This window comes from Thermobia domestica, chromosome 1 (assembly GCF_964235325.1).
Source record: "Thermobia domestica chromosome 1, izTheDome1.hap1.1, whole genome shotgun sequence".
NCBI lineage: Eukaryota > Metazoa > Arthropoda > Insecta > Zygentoma > Lepismatidae > Thermobia > Thermobia domestica.
Window position 1 is genome coordinate 61,738,721 of NC_137454.1, and position 18,089 is coordinate 61,756,809.

At 37.9% G+C, this 18,089-nt stretch overlaps 1 protein-coding gene across 1 annotated transcript in view; it reads left to right on the plus strand.

Moving 5' to 3' along the window:
* Window positions 1-14,947: 14,947 nt before the first annotated feature.
* hzg (CTD small phosphatase herzog) overlaps window positions 14,948-18,089 on the plus strand; it is a 35,136-nt gene continuing 31,994 nt past the window's right edge. The window contains exon 1 of the mRNA XM_081757665.1: window positions 14,948-15,160. Within this exon, the coding sequence (XP_081613791.1) occupies window positions 15,088-15,160 (73 nt within the window). The 5' untranslated portion in view covers window positions 14,948-15,087. The remainder of the gene's footprint in view (window positions 15,161-18,089) is intronic.

The window sequence follows — 18,089 nt, forward strand, 5'->3', positions numbered from 1 at the left end:
TAAAGGCCAGATTACTGTAGAAAACATACGTTAATCGAACTCTTTAGTATGGTACTACTCACGCATCAGAACGACTCTGCATAAGGCCCTATGAGTTCAAACACTCTGTCCATGCTAAGGCTCGGATAATGAGAGAGATAAATCTGGATAGATGTTGTTCACCAGAGTTTGGTTTTTGTTGCCATATAACGAACATTCCATATTCGACTTCCATGCTATAATGTGTGAGGCCTATATATCTCACACACATTCATGCTGATTACACAGCATGGTAATGAGGTTTCCATGTATGTTGAGTTCCCTTCCCAATGTTGTTGTTAATGACAAAGTGGTAGAAACAAAAAGGCTGGAGGCAGTGACTACACTGGATGAAACGTGTGTCCATACAGTGTTCTTCATCGGATTTGCTTCATTTTAAGAGCGAAGGTTCCATTCTTGAAAAGCCAGAACACATATCCTTGACTGACGTGAACGTGAAGTTTGCAGATGGATCGATGTATCCTGGTTTCATGAACGCGTACTGCAAAAGAGGATGGAATCTTTCGGACTGCAGTTGGCTCCTAGTCACTGCCGTGATGATGACGAGAGCAAATCAGCTCGTCATGGCCACATCTTCGGAGAACCCATGATTCCTGATATATTCATGGGCTTTTCGCACCATGTATTTTATCTGCAGTATGACCTACACATTCCAAAGTTGAACTAAACCTGTTGTTCCAGCTGGAATGGATTTGGTCTCCAAATCAGACCATTTGTCGTACATTGAAGAGCGCTTTATGATTGATGCCTCGTCTTCAATCAGCAGTAAATGCGTTCCCGTTTCGGCCACCAACGCTTCCAAGTACTCTTCAAAGAGGTCAGCACTAATCTTACCGGACGAGTTACCCAGCAAGATGAACCCTGGACACGCGGATAGTTTGGCCGTTCTTGAAGTCCGAATCCTTTGGGCGCACTGACTGCCTGGTTTGGAGAGGCTTTTGTTGTGTGTTTGGCTGGTATTTCATTGAACACAATCATAGCTATCCAGCTAATCTGCCTGCAGCACTTATTGCCTATTGGAATGTGAACGAGTGCTTCATCTTATCTTCCGATCAGATCTGGCAGAATACGTCTTTCGATCCTCGTGGAGACAGTTCGTGGCGTAATCATTTCATAATTAAATCCACTCTGATCAACGTTGATAACTTGCTCCAGTAGATACTTCTTGTCGTGAATGGTTCAACGTATATGTCGAACGAAACCATATGCTTTCACTGACCGATTATCCTTCTTCGCATGAGTAGCCATTGTTACGAATTTGATGATTTTCCGTGGCTGCAGGTTTAATTCCTTCTTGATTCGGGAAAGCCATTTCCGAGAAACCATAAATCCAGTAATCCCAAGATCGGTTGCTCGATTACGTGCATATATCCGAATTTCCTCTTCAGTAATTCGATTATACTTGAGAGGAGCACGTTCAGACAGAATCCAAGACTTTACAGATTCGAGAAGACTGCTCAACTTGAGGTTCTTCGAGTCCTGGTTCAATTGTCATCTCATGCGCTGGATAGCCTTGGCAGTGACTGTATCTCTTGCTCTTCGGGATGCTGATTTAGCTTGTTTACCTCTTGGTGCACTCTCGTAGGCTTGAACTACTGCAGCGATCTTGGCAGGCTTCCACAATCGCAACGCTGCAGTTTCTTGCGAGAGAGTGAACGTCTCCTCCTTATCCACATCGGCGTCTGACTCACCACCAAGAGCAAGCGGTTTACATGACAAGGCATCCGTCGGTTCTTCGTTCTGATCGACGAAGATGCTGTTTTCTATCCGGATGGTAACCTCTTCAAGATTACTGTTCTCAATCATTATTTTCATGTTGGTATGTATTTTCCGTGAAATTGTTTACTCCATTGTTGTAGGTGGAACTGTCGCATCAGGGACAGGTTGGAGCTCAAGGAGGGTTTTCATGACACCGACTGACGTTGTCATGACGAAAGTCCAATGTTCATTGGAAACGCATGTTGTCAGAATTAGCACAAGAATTCTTGAAAATCACATAGAATAGCAAGACGAGTTTTCCTTTGTTCAACTCTCTATGAAACAAAAATGTCAAACACAGCACGTTTAAGTAAGTTTACGTTTGACGAAAGTTTGTAATGCGCATGGCCAAGGACACATCCAATTGTGAAAGCATTAGGATTCAACAGTAATCGTCTGCTGCATGGAAGGTGTCTGGAGTGATACATTTTCATAACTTTTTTTTTTTTTTTTTTAAACTATCTATTGACCCATCTTGCTGATTACCTACGCTCGCAATGTTCTGCTGATTGTATGGTGGAAAGTGTTGTCAACATTGTTGGACCCTGGGTCTGTATGGACCAACCCTGGCACGTGGCATATCACATCATTTGGTACCATGAGCAAACTCTAACTAAAGACAAATCGCATTTTCTCCACAATTGCTTTCTATACGGTATTTTACAATAAAGCTCCCATGACCAGCTGTATGCATGACTCATTCAACCCTTTCCTTCTATACGAGTTCCTAACCTGTGCCGTTCGTTGTTGCGTGGTCAACAATCATGTCTAATAATATATATTTAGCCACATGTTCATAGTTTTAGACAATATAAAAATACCACCAAGCTTGTATACAATTTCAAGAGCTTCTATTTTGAAAACGTTAGTAATACTGACAGACTGGGGTGCTTGGGGAACGGTACCAGCCACAGTATGTTTGCTGCTGTGTCGAATGATGTTTATGCCAAGTTTTGTCTCTATGCATGCAATGGTCAGACAACCTTAAGAGAAAATGTATTTGAAAATGGTTGGAAACACTGACAACCTAGAATGGTTGATAGCCGGTAACATTCAACGTCTTTTTGCTATAGTGTTATGTGATGTTTCTGCCAAGCTTGGTGTATAAACATCTCATCGCACGGAACCTGTTTTACACCTTCTCATTTTTATAATTGGTTGACAACACTGACAAACTGGGGTACTTGGGAGAGGAATAAGTCCACAGTATATTTTCTCCAATTTCAAATGATGTTTATGCCACGTTTCATGGATATACATCCAGTTCATATACTAGACCGAAAATAAATCAACCCGTAGAAACTGAATATACATCCAGTCCAATCTTCCACATTGTATTTACAATTCGTTGGCAACACTGACCAAATGGGTAGGTCAAGGTGCAAAGTGATATTATCAAACCCTTGCCTCAGTCACGTTCTAGCAATGAACCGAAAAACAACGTGATGGGCTCAGACGCTTACGCGTGATGCATCGTAACATTCATTTTTATTCTGTTAAATATACACCATACATAGGGTCACAAACACCAACAAACCGACGCATGGCAAGAGCTTTCAGACGATATATAGGTTTTCCCCAGGTACTTGGTCCCGGTATGGAATCGTCCCTAGTCAGTTAAGTGATAGTTTGGTTTTGGCTACATTATATTTAGTTCTCCAGATATAAGGCCTACAAGAAAATTTTTGCCTGAAATATATTGAACGAGTGTTTGAATGAGTCTTTTTCGGTTATTTTGATCCAAAAATACCCTCACACCATCACAGACTCTTCTTCAAACTAAACCACAACCTTCATACACTGAGGGTGACATTTTTCCTCGGACTTTCGGTGTGCTCCAAATTTTTCATGATTGGAAAACAGAGTAAAACGCGACTCATCGAAGCACACTACACGTTTCGAGCCCGCTGCAATGCAATGTCTGATTTTTGATCTCACTGAAGACGTGCAACTTCATGCGCCATAATGAGAACAAGGGGCGGATCCAGGGGGGCGATCGGGGCAATCGCCCCCCCAGAAGAGGAAACTTTTTAATTTTATATATAAATAAAATATATGGTTTATTTTTTGACGCTCTTAAAAGTAGCTCTAAGTAGCAGTATTACAACCCACCGCCCCCTCCAGAAGTCCGTCCTGGATCCGCCCCTGATGAGAACTTGTGTATTTAATGATGCCTGGCTCCAAATGTTTGTTACAGGAAGTTTCCTTTTCGATGTTATTTCAAAAATGGGTTGAAAGGGATCTGTATTCACAGACCAAAGCAAAAACCCGTCAAGTCCAAAAAGTGAAAAATTAAAGGAGATAGCTTCACAGGGGTTTCTCTTCGTCCAATTTTCTTCAAATTTGGCACAATATATACTAGACCGAAAATAAATCAACCCGTATTTTTTTGTTTCTTTCGGAAAATAGGTTAAGGTGGGCAAGGGGCCTCTTTTCTTAAAAGGGTCGATTGATTAAAAGAGCCTCATTAAAGCTACGATATTCTGTCGATGCAAAGATGACTTCAAACTAGGAAATACGGGTTTTGTCGTTTTTGCGAGAAAAGAGTTGCACCTGGCCCCCTTTGGCCCTCCCTTAGCTTCGCCACTGACATTATATTACAGTTTCAGCCATATTCATCGAAATGCAGAATATCATTATATTCTGTTGCTTTCAAAAAAGTGGCCCTGTAGTGGCCAAATGATCAGGGATTTGTGGTTATGCCCATTAAGACGTTTTCTCAGTATCACAATATCTACAACATATCACGGTTTTAGTCATTTTTACTGAAATCCAGAATGTCGTTATCTTCGACTGTTTTCAAAAAAAAAAAAAAAAAAAAAGACCCTGTAGTGGCCAAACGGTCAGTCAGTCAGTGATTTGTAGTTGTGCCCATTGAAACTTATTCTTAGGAACGCCATATCTACAACATATCACGGTTTCAAGCAATTCCACCGAAATCCAATTTCCGTAAGGATTGTGCTGAGTAAGTTGTCATTTCGAAGGGGGTCAATGTCCCATAGAATCCTTTTCTCGCAAAAACGACAAAACCCGTATTTACTAGTTTGAAGTCATCTTTGCATCGGTAGAGTTACGTTTCTTTAGGTGGCCCTTTTAATCAATCGGACCCTTTTTTGAAAAGGGGCCCTTTGCCCCCCTTAACCTATTTTCCGAAAAAAAAAATATGTGTCGATTTATTTTCGCTCTAGTATATAAGTGCTAAGTTTGAAGAAAATCGGATGAAGAGAAACCCTTGTGAAGCTATCTCCTTTACACTTTCACTTTTTGGACTTGACGGGTTTTTACCCCAAAGTCTTCAATTCCTCTCGGATTTGAAAGCAATTTTCTTTACTAGGAGGAAACTCTTCGGTGAGTTCTCCGAATCATACTCCGATCAAAATTAGAAATGAATTTACAGTTCAAAACCATGTAGAAATTTTTGTTTAGAAGGAAAGGTTCATCATGGGGTTATTATGGTATCATCATCGGGAGAGGCGCTACTCATAAACGTTGTGGTAGTAGTTACAAGTGGAGAGTTTCTGTGAAGGGACAGCATTACAATGTTGCAGCCTTGTAACATATGTTCAGAAGTTTGTCAACTGAACTGTAGGGAGTACAGATTGAAACAATGAAAGTGTTACGAAAAGTTTAAGTCCCAATTACTATCAAAGTCTTGCGCCGTGTGCTTATGCATTCAGAAACACATGTCTCGACCGACTAAATATTCCTGGTATTCAATCCAACTCGCACTCCTCTCCTTGTCTAAAGCTGTCTGTGTGACGTAATATATTCTTTCCATTTAGACGGAAAAATAGAAACCATGTTTACAAGCTTTATAACTCTAAAACCATCATTTTCATTCATTTGTTCTGAAATGCCATTTTAGAGCCTGAATTAAAAAAAAAAAAAAAATGTCACAAAATATTCCCATAGCTTCATAAACGTCTTTGTTTGCATTCTTTCCCTTCTTCAAAAACTTCATATTACATCAAAGTAGGAAGATGCTCCTTGTGAAATCTACGGTAATTGTCAATCACGGCAGTAGGTTTTGTGCTTCCCAAAGTCTGTAATGTGGGCGCAGAGCTCTAAAAATTACTGACAGAAATGAGTGGTATCCAATTAATTTCATTTCTCCCCCCTCCCCAGTATTGCAAGCAAATGTTCCAGGGGTGTCATCTGGGCAGGACAGGGGGTATAATTTCCCCCTCGCTTGAGTGTGATAAACATGGTCAAAATGTGTAGTAAAACTGATATAAAAAGTGAAACTCTTATATTGGCTGAGAATACCCCACTTCCCCGAACAAAATCTAAAATGACCCTGCTTTTACGATAGCACCTTGCTAGTGCACTTACATTTGGCTTCAAGAGTCGAAGGTTTGATCCCAAATCATGTGCGTTCATAGTGCATGACATTGAGAGAGAGGGAGGGGGGGAGCGAGAGAGAGATTCAAATACGGACACAGAGGGATGATTTACATATGCAAGTTTAGAACTGGAGAAAAAATGATCGGACAGCATCCATATTATGACGAAATTTGTGATTTTGTGAAACAGAAGAAGGAAAGTTTCCGAACTGCGAGGATCACATCAGGCAGTTATCGAAATAAATTCGAGAACACTTTTTAGAGTATCAGATGATCACGAGGAGATAGAAAGATCTTAAGACCTGGGAAATTAAGAATTTAAAAATCTTAAGCTTCCGAGATGGGTTTTTAAACCACGAACCTCTTAGCTATTAAACCATGATTCTATCCATTTTAGCCACGGAGAACTCTACGCATTCATATACTTTTCCTTTAGTTACATTGAGAAACTCATAGAATGGAATATTCCAAAACTTGATTCGGTGGGTGCTCCGTTGACATTCAGCGTAGACCTCTTATAGCTTAGTTACATGGCACATAATGAACTTTCCCTTCTTCAGAAACACTTTTTAATTCAGCAAAAATTAGTTACTACTGTGTTAATTGAGTTATATTTGATAGAATCGTCTGATGAAGTAGTGCCAAATACTCAGACATAAATCACTTTTTGCGAAGCTCTAGTGGAAAATGAAACAAATCGTTGTAAACATGTTAGATATTTGAAAAGGAAAAGTGTATTTAAAAAAAAATAGCAATGAAAATGCGCGTTAGAGTGTCACTTGGATCTAGAAAAATCTTAATCCACTGCCTCCTCTGATCTTTAAATACAACTGGCAACAATGCTTCTGTCCTGTCATTGTCATATCTGTTTATCTTACAACAATCATCAAAGTCCTGAAAAAATGAAACTATATCCTTTCTGGATTTAATATCAAATCGCGGCAATTTACGTACTTCTGTCTCGGAACATAAACATTAACCGGGTTTGCCTCGCATGCTTATTGAACTTTGCTCGCGTGCGTTGAGAGAACTAATTACTAATGTAAACTTTACTTTCGTGTCAGAAACCTGAGTGACTTTATGTATCTGTTCCATCTTCTTTAGCCTAGCCGGCATAAACTTGGGATGTAAAACTCAAAAATTTCATTTTATGTACCTGTTTATAAGAAATATATCTTTTATATCTGTATATCTTTTATTTACATGTTATAGTAAATCAGGTCCGTTGCAAGTCCAAAAATATAAGGTGAGCCGATAGAAGTTTGGGGGGCCCGATCCAACCATACTATAGTTTATCATCATTTTATAGTTCATTTGCAAGCCTACCGTGAAAATTAAAGGGGGATGCCCCCAGTGCTTCCCCGTGGATGCGGGCCTGTGCTAAATCGTAAGTTTTTTTTTTTTCATAATTTTAATGCCTCCAGCATGCGATTATGCTATTAGTTATCTATGATTAACATATACGTACCCTTGTCATGACTTCCAAGTATCATGACTAGACATGGACAAATATAAAGTGAGTGCCATATTTTTTATGGAGTTAAGTTCCAAAGTTGGGCGTCCGTTTCAAGCAATTTTTTTAAAATTTACAGGAAAGATATGGATAATTTGATCGTTTGTGTGCTTGATAATATATAAGAGTCTCGAAAAATCTGTTTATTAGTTATATATAAGCGGTTATAAACATGGGACTATATGGCGAGCGGAGGGAACTACTTGGCGCAAGGTACCCGAACAGTTGCATTGTGGGAAAGAAACGAGCATTTATGTTATCAACATGGCGAATGTACAAGGGCAATGAACTAACAGTTTTAACTTTTGTGAAGCAATACGTTGATAACGAGCAAAATCTTTTAAAAGTTTGTGAAGAGCACGGATTAATGAACCTAATAGCAAATTGCAGAAAGTGTGGAAAGGAGGTAACAGCAAAAAAAACGTGGCGAAAGCGGACGCCCAACTTCGGAATAAATGCCTTTTTATGTTGTAGACTTATTGATGATCATATATAGAAGTCCTGTAGATGATACCAAGGGCGCCCATCAGGGGGGCAAGATGGGGCGATCGCCCTCCCCCTAAGAGGAAATTATACTTGGGAATATCGAAAACCCAATATAATTTTTACTTAGTTACAGCAAAATTTGAAACTATATTTGAAATGTCGCTTATACTTGCCCCCCCTTGGAAACCACAACATGGGCTCCCTTGGATGATACACTTAAGTATAAGTAACTATAACTCTAATGTTCAGTCAAATCCAAAGTTTAATACGGAGTTCTCCTCTTCCTATCGTCTAACGTCGTAATGCCACGACTTAGAAAATCCAAGTCGTTTTCTTCTTCGACTTACTGTAGGCCTACTCATGGTGAACATAGTAAGTACGTGCAAGAGCGCCCATCAGAGGGGCAAGGTGGGGCGCTCGCCCCCCAGATGAAATTGTACTTCGGAATATCGAAAATCCAATAGAATTTTTAGAATAGTTACATCAAAATTTGAAACTTTATTTGAAATGTCGCTTATACTCCCCCCCCCCTTGGGAACCACAACATGGGTGCCCTTGGGTACGTGTACCTACAGGAATATACTTGTCTCATCAGTGGTGTAACTAAAGGCCCTCCCACAGACAGCGTGGTGTGGTTCCCCTTTCTACGTGTCACTTCACTATTTGGGGTCCCCCTAATGGTTTGGGGCCCCCGCAATGCAGAGTCTGCGTGGCCCTTATTTACGCCCCTGTCTCTCATCACGTTCGTCAATGCATGATCTAACATAATGACTTCGGTACGTGGAAACAAATTCAAAGACAGAATTACAAAACAATTTTTGCAGATAAACAATTCTTAAGTTAATCATAAATGAGTTTTAAAATATCCAAAGTTTCCTTTCACCATCCTGTGCAATTCGATTAGAAGAATAATGAACTAAAAATACAATCGCGGGCAAAATTTAATAAATGAATTTAATGTAGTCTGCGAAAATATATTTCGTAAGCAATAGTTTCAACATTCATTGCATTCAATTCAACAAACCCGAGAAACTCTTCACGAATGGCCATTTTTTCATCAAGAAACCGAATATCGATGAGCAACTGCTCCTGTCCAGAAAAATGTCAATGTTTCGCTGCCATTATGCTGTAGGCATAAGCTTTCATTACATCGTTCACTATAGCATCTTTAACAACCAACCCGAAAAAATTAATTCGTTTTGGTTTCGTGGAAACAAATAGTAGCATTTCTATTTCCCTTTTCCAGATCTCTCCTCATTGTTTCGTCACCTAATTTAATCCTTATGGGGCGTTTACACTTAGTCGATTTGCGTTCGATTCAATTGAATTGACGTCACTTTCAACTTAATCGACCGTGTAAACCGGACTTCAACTTAATCCCTTGTTGATTGAAGGTGACTAATCGACTGGCAAAGACGTTCTATTTTCTGTGGTCGATTCGATCAGATTGCCTAGCGAATGCGACTAGATTGCCTAATGTAAACACCTGATTCGAAAACATTTTCAGGGGAAAGGAAAAGTGTCCGGCATGCGGTAATGCTTATTTTACATTAAATTACTTTTATAATTATATGAGAAAATGAATGTTTATGGAACACAAAAAATACTCTTTACAGAAATATTGCTACTAGATGAACAGCACTAGATTTATTCATCAAATGAATTTAAAAATCACAACTGCTGATTTACGTAATAAAATTAAAAATATTAAAATGCTTCGAAAAGGTCAGGTGCAGGTGTGGAAGATATACCTCAACAAAAGATAGCTTGGTTCATGAAGCTTATCGCTTTTTACGCTAGATTATATAAGCTCCATTAGAACGTACAGGTCTACTTTTGCCACACCACTAGAAAGAATTGTTAAAAAATTATAAATCTTTCACTAATATTCTTATTATAACCTAAAAAGTTTCCACTGGGCACCATGAAAATACTTCACTTGGTATAGATAAAATCCAAAGGGGTCACAAGAAGTAATTGCTGAAAAATTACAATTCTTTTACGATTAGCGTATAAATACGGCTTCTGAGTGTGTAGAATAAAACTTACAGTTAAGAAACGCAAACCAACCTTGGCTAGGTTGCCATTGAAAGAAAAATACTATTTAACGGAGTCAGACAGGACGAAGCTGGTGGGTCCGCGTAGTAGCGCGGGAGGGAAGAAGTCCGAAGAGACCAGCAGCGACAGCGATGGTAGATGTGCGCGCAATCGAAGATAGTGGAAACAAGTTGATTTTGGCAATGATACGAGTTTCAATAGCACTTGTTATGGTTTCATCCTAGTAACGCTGCACTTGTAAACATAAAATAGAGGTCCTGTACACTGTGCAGAAATATGCCACAGGTGGAAAAAGCATCTACTAGAGCCATCTTTCATACACACTCCTTATTTCTTCCGTCGTAAAGCACTTGCAATTATTTTACACTAGTAACCTTACACTTGTAAACCTAAAATATAGGTGTATTGCTTTGTATTTAATTCTGATTCCTGCAGAAATTTGTTCCTTATAAACATTATTTTTTTCATGCAAAATATTGAATCTTGCTTGTAAATCTTCCAAAATAGAATGCACAAAAACAAAACCTGCACCCGCTAGTAAAGTGGTAAGTGTTATGATTTGACCTGTTAAAAATAATTTATTATTTTGTGCTAAGCAAAGGTTTTGCTGCTCCTAGTCTGTGCGCTTTAAATACCATTCTTGCTTTACCTTCAGTGTGAGCGGTCCCGGGTTCGATTCCCGGTGGGGGCACTCGATCGAAAAACTGTAAAAAGTTTTTTCATGCGAACCATCCTGAATGAGGTCTCCTTATTCACTCATGGTAAACGCCGGGGTGGTACCTAACATAGATCCTAGGCCTCTTCCTTTCTTCCTCAATTCCTTATTTCTACCCTTTCAGTGTGCTCGCCGAGAGACGTCATCCCTCAAAAACGTGACGGTCTAACATGCCCTTTGATGCCGAAAGCCCAGAAATCTAAATTCTCGCTTTTAGTAGCTGCTTAATACAAGTTGGTTAGTGCTTTTTGTAGCTATTTACTGTTAGCTTTTATGGCACTACGCTGTACTTGTACCGATAACAGGTAAGCCTTTTAAAGTAAATCTGCATCCAGTAATGCAAGTCCGCCCTTCTGCAAGAGTAAAACTGCCGTTGAAAGACATGGATACATTACTAATAAAACTCCAACTGACCAAAGCAGTATATATATTTTAAAATTATACGTTTGTGTTATAGTTTCAGCTATGTAACATAGCCTTCCTCATTATAATGGATACATAGATGATATAGATAATGGTTACATTATGATTTTAAGTATGTGTACCTAAACTGGGACTGCACGGTTTCCACTTACTAATGACTATCCCACTAAAGAACTTGTCAATTTTACGAGATAATGTTAATTAAAATATCATATCATTTTTTCATTATTTAATGATTTTTAATACATTGTATAGTGCAAGTTTATAGTAGACCGTCATAAAAATAGCAATTTTATGGTAAAAAAAAAAAAGAGTTGTCTATATATGAAAATAGATTAATATGATACTCATTTCCACTGATGGAACATTTTTACAAAATGAAAGTAAGCAGTATTTTATGTTAACAAGTGGTATACTGCGGTTATGATGAGTGACTCCATATGAAACATGACTGTGTAATATATTAATTTCACAAGTCTTTCTCTATAATATAGGAAAGTATATTTTATGTTTACAAGTTTAGAGTTATTACTGTGGAACCATGACAAGTGCTTAAGCATAAACAAAGATTCTCTACTGAAAATTCTATCATCAAAGTATACGTATACTATGCTTCTAAATACTGTTTTCTTAATATAAATTTCCTTATCCAACACCATTTTGTTTTCTTTTTTTTTCTTGTCACTGCTATTTAATTTCGTTCCTTAATTCTTCTGCTATAACACCGCAAATTGTACCAATTACTTTTTGCTTGGACATCTTTAAAATTGCCAGTCGATTTCGAATCGACCAGAGGAGAGCGAGTCGACAAGCAGCATTCAATTTCGGTTGAAACAATTGAACACATCCATCGATCTGATTCGGCCTAGTCGCTTCGATTTAGTCGCAAATGCAGCTAGTCGATTTAGCCGTGCGACTAAATCGACCAAGTGTAAACGCCCCATTAGCTGTATCAAGTGCTGAAAGTGTCTTCATAGAGTTCCTTACTCCTTAGTTATATATATCACGAGTTCCACAATGCATGATTGTAGAAATCAACATGATATTTACTGGGTCGCTTTCCATGAAACTCTTAGAATCTACTAGTGCTGCTTCATGCCATGGGTTTGAGACGTAACATTTACACGCTTCATGGATGACATGGTAGTGTATGAATGGCTTAACAAAGAAGAAACCCAAACATCTTACGCTAAGCAGAAGATGGGGAAAAGAACACATTATGAGCACAATACTCTTTTTAGACATTTCGACTGTGTAAGTCAAGGAGCATAAGTCTTTAGCCACTCGTGTTTGAATTTTCTTTTCGAGTTGTCAGCAACATTTTAAATTGAAAGTTCCATTTGTTACGGTACGTTTCCCACTAACGGTAACATTAGTTATAATTACGGTACGTTTTCCACTACCGGCAACTTTAGGTATAATAATACTTTGCTCCTTATACTTCTATATCGGCACCGTTGTTATTACAGTGCAATAGGTTTACTTTGTTTTAAATTTATGTATGTTTCGTAGCATAAAACAATCGGTAACGCTGATATCAGTGTTATTAAGCCGAGTTTGTTTATATATTTAAAAAAGCGCGGAAGTCCGCCATATCCGCCAAAAAATAAAAAAAATAAAATAAAATAAAACTTTTCTTGGTCAGAGTTTGAACCCACGCCAAAAGTGACTTCCATTACTAGCACGCTCACTAGTACGCTCGCTACGAGGGCTGGCAGCAGCTGACGTTTACTTTCTGCTATATGTACTATGTCATGAGTATTGATGTCTTATCTGTATCGGACGATAAGATCAAAGGATACCTGAAACGTTTGGTATCCGCAAATATGCGTACGGAATGATTATTCTTAAAGCTGTTAATTAAAAAAAAAAAAAGCCCGCAAGTGTGTGTGATAGCAATTCCAATTGTACGAAATCAATATGAAAACAAGCAAATTTTTAACGGTTAATTTTAAATATTATGATTATCATTTGTTCATGATTAGGTAGTGCATATGCACTCCCTTGAAATCTCTTGGTTACTTCCTTGGTTGTAATTGATTTTTGTACATCTTGTGTTGCATTGTGTTGCAATTTTAGTGAAGGCTAGAGGGAATAAGGCCCTTAGGCCTATGTAGATGCACCTTAATGAAATTTTTTCCAAGATCTATCTTCAGAAATGACTTGCTGTTTCACAATCCCACTCAGGCAAAATTTTGGAGATATAGGTTTTCAGTAAGAAATTCTTGATGAAAATGACATTTTGACCTTATTCATAAAGATTTCTCAAGACGTTTTCGATCTCCCTAAGTCAAAGATGACAGCATGAATTGTTCCATATTTTCTGCAAGATTAGATTGATTGATTGATTTTGAGTTTAACGGCTCGTTCAGCATCGAGGCTATATGAGACGTGGGCCTACTGATTAACGTGGAATCCGAACCACATGAACTCCCGCCGGGAATTGAACCCGGGACTCCCACGCCTCTGCAAGATTAGAAAAGCAGTCTTGACCAAGATGCGTTTTCACTAAGAAATTCTCAAAATATATTTATAAATAAGAGTTTCCTATAGACTAAAATTTTATCAAAGATTAAGTTTTATTAACGACACATTTTAAGGCATAATCTTGAGTGGGCATCACCTCAGGGACGTACGCAAGAATTTGTTTCGGGAGGGGTCCAAAGCTTTTCGGGGGAGCTCCAAACACAATTTCAGGCTAAAATTATATTAAAAATTGTAAAATTGCCCCTAAAATTAAATTAAATTTACAAAAAAGTCCGGATTTCGGGGGAGGTCCGGACCCCCAGGACCCACCCCGTGCATACGTCCCTGCATCACCCATATTTACAGTTCTTAGACATCTGGGACCTAAATCCGTATAATCAACAGTTATAAATTTTATACCGACTATCGCAAATTAAAACGCATATATTGTGTTACATTGACAATAAACGATACTGAATGAGGTCCGTGGCTAGCTTATCCTTACCAGAGGCGGGTCCAGGACGGACTTCTGGGAGAAATGGTGGGTTGTAATGCTGCTACTTTTAAGAGCTCAAAACTCTGGGATATGTTTTATTTATATATAAAATAAGAAAGTTTCCTCTTCTGGGGGGTGGGGGGAGATCGCCCCTTTGGATACGCCACTGAGCGACACAGTGCGTTCGTATATTTTAGCATTTAACCTCCCAGATCTTGCTGATCTTTCTCGTGGCACCGAGTTTGGGAACCATTGTTGTGTATAATCCCTGTTAGTGAGCTAATTAAATACATTGAGATAATAAGACAAGGACTAGTTATTTGCTATTGAAGGATAAATCTTTAAGGAAACCATGTAATTCATAATTCAGAAGGTGTGACATATCGTAAGGAGCAAATTCATACGAAGCGCTGTTTTTTTTTTAATCAGTTCACAGTTTTGCTGATCATTTGACCGGTTTCCCTGATTGATATATCGAGATAATTATTATGCCCTAATTTATACTCTTAAATTAACCGAAAAATTCAATATTGCATTTTAAAAATGTTTCTGATTTTTATTGAATAAAGAAAGTTTTAAAAAATATTAATTTAACGACATTTATTTCCAATATCATTCATATTTTTTTTAAAAAGACTGTTGCATTGACTCTCGTAGTAGATCTTCTATAACAACAACTCGTTCGGGAGTAAATGGGTGTCTGCCATTTTGATAACTGTTTATGGTTTTATGGTGTTTTACATAATTATTTCCAAAATTGGGTATAACGCGATAAAAAACAAATGTCTAAATGGACGCATCGTCCATCATCACTCAAGTGTCACGCGATGACGACCAACTAAACAACTTTTCACCAGAAAAGGGTAAGTTTAAAGCTATTTCACCTGTTTAGGTGTACTGAACTTCAGTAGGGTGTTTGCTTGATAGCATAGATTACGCATATTTCTGTTTTGTTTATTTTAATATGGTATCGACAATAGCATATATGACTCCATGAAAGAAGTTATAGTACGTAACGTTGTGTTTAAATTAAATACGATACTATTTAGTATACTTAAATGCAATGTTTACATCGAACACGACACATGCTGAACTAAGGCCAGAGGCCAAAAGTCGATCAGTAAACCGTACGGATGAAATCAAAACCTATTACAGGAGAGAAATAGGCCTTCGCCTATGCATGTCGATTTATCAATGTGTATTAAAATATCATCATTTGTTTGAAAATCAAGAGTTATGTAATAATGGAACTTAAGAGAGATGGCTGACGAAAATGAAAATTAGGCCGAGTTTATGTAACACTAGACGGGAGAGTTGTGAGGCTACTTTCCTAAACGTAAATGTAGATTTTCGAGATGTAACCCGTAAATTTTAATTGGAGTATCGGTACAATCAAGAGAATGCAATGCATAATTAATAGTAATTACATTGAATTATGTGATCTTTTAACGTATTTGCACAGTATTTTTTCTTATGAATTTATTGATACTCAAGATGTCAGTCGTTAGATTGTATATCTCAGTTTGTAAATTGTATTTAGAGTCAGCTTCACCAAATCGCTTTAGGTTTAAGTAGAATTTAAAAGTGATGTTAAGTATTCAGGAATAGAATACATGTATATACAACAAAATAATATGAGTGACAGTTGTTTCAGAGGCTGTACTTGTAGAAATTAAAATATTCTGTCTTACCATCCTCAGTATAATGCATCATTGGAATTGTGAGCGCGAACATAGGAATTTGTTACAAACGAACTTTATATACACAGAAATTTGATCTGCGAATAAATAAATGACATGTTTTGGGATTTGGGGGGAGGGAGAATTCCTTGCTTAAAATTCGTACTTTCTTGCTGTTTTCTGTATTATTTGATGGTTTAGGTTAGGTTAGAATCTTTGAACTTTGGGGGGCAGAATTCTTTTCTTAAAGTTCCTACTTTGTTACTGTATTTTAGATGGTTTAAGCTAGGTTAGGTTAGGTTCGTACTTAGTAATTACCTTTACGTAAGATCAACTCATTTCTTTTGTAAACTATTTTTTTTAAACATGATTTTGGCCCCACCAGTTCCAAAACTACCTCTGAATAAATAAATAAAGGTTAATGTTCCGTTAAGGGGGTCCAGTAATTTCTTACACACGAAATTTGCAATTTCTCCACTTCTTTCTATTGATTTTCGTTTGATTACATAGAACAACGTTATATTAGGTTAGATTAGATTAGATTAGGTTCGGTTAGATTAGATTAGATTCGGTTAGGTTAGGTTAGAGTAGGTTATGTTAGGGTAGTTTTGGACCCCCTTAACGGAACATGGACCTAAATAAATATCAAGGGAGATTATAACTGATATAGAATTTATTGTGTTCGATGTGTGGTAACTTCATGAGTATTGTTTTGAGAACTAGACCGTAGTAATATGTAGAATGAGAGCTTGAAAACAAGTGATATACAAGAGTAAAAAGTAATAAGAGTGTAGGATGGGTAATATAAAATTGAATTGAAAATTGTTGTCGAAGGAGAATTATACCGGTATCTGTTTGTCATGCTGTCCATGAAGGAGCTCGTAACTATCAGGAGTATGTTGTCCCATCTCCTGAGAGTAGTTTTCAGGTCCTGAAGGTTCAAAGGTGCATTCCGTTGTGCAACCCATCGTTCAAGGGTATCCAACGCTCAGTGCGACTCAGGTGGCCAGTCCATTCGGTAGATATTCGCACGCCTTTGGTTGTTCTGTATGGACTGGCTGTGTTGTCCATGAACACGAAGTCGGGGCCCACTACACCATGATATATATATGAAAATGAAATGAAATCTTTGAGTTTAACGTCCCACGATTATGTCTGTTAGGCGAAGGGAGACGATGGTTAAAGCAAGTGAATGATGACAGGAGAATCAGTGGAATGAAAAGATGGGAGGAAACCGGAGTACCCCGAGAAAACTCACGAGCACGATATTGTCTACTCCAAACTTACTTGGTCGGGTATCGAACAAGGGATCTCACGCACCAAAGGTAAGCACTACCACTAAGCCACTACTACCACTGCCCCTCTATATAATATATAGTTGAACATGTGCTTGTTCCTATGTAATTACTAGCCAATGTAGTAGTCTTGGTTCCCTATATTAGGAATATCTTTATTCAAGTAAAGACTGTTTCCATTTCTACTTTCTTACAAATGTATATAGCTTACATGACAAAAAGAAAAATGACGTGAAGAAGAACGAAGTTGTTCTCACTTTCTTTTGCTTTCAGCAAACAAAATGAACGCACTCTCCAAAATCCAAACTCTCTAAAGCCGCCTCACAAAAGTCATAAATATGTCGTTGTTGAAAAGGATCGTCCCTCAGCTGTACACAGTTTTCAGTTCTCGCCCAAGGTACTCACCGCAACCTACTAAGAGAGAGAGAGAGCAGCGTTTAGTCAATGCGATGTTGAAAAACTCCATATGTGGAAAAGGGGCAAATGGACAACTTAATTGGAGGCTTATAATAAAATTATAAATTATAAGTCCGTGGTTCCAGCCCTTTGTAATCGACTTGACTCCATGTTTTTTGGTGTAATGATTTGTTAATTGCTTAGCGCCTTAGACCAAAGAATAGATGCTATGTGATACATAAGTTAACACAAGAACGTTCTTCCCCTATATTTCAAGTTTTGCTCCATGCATTTTTTAAATTTATTTATTTATTATTTGTTAATTGCTTAGCGCCTTAGACTGTAAAGAATAGATCTTATGTGATACATAACTTAACACAAGAACGTTCTTCCCCTGTATTTCAAATTTTTCTGATTTACCT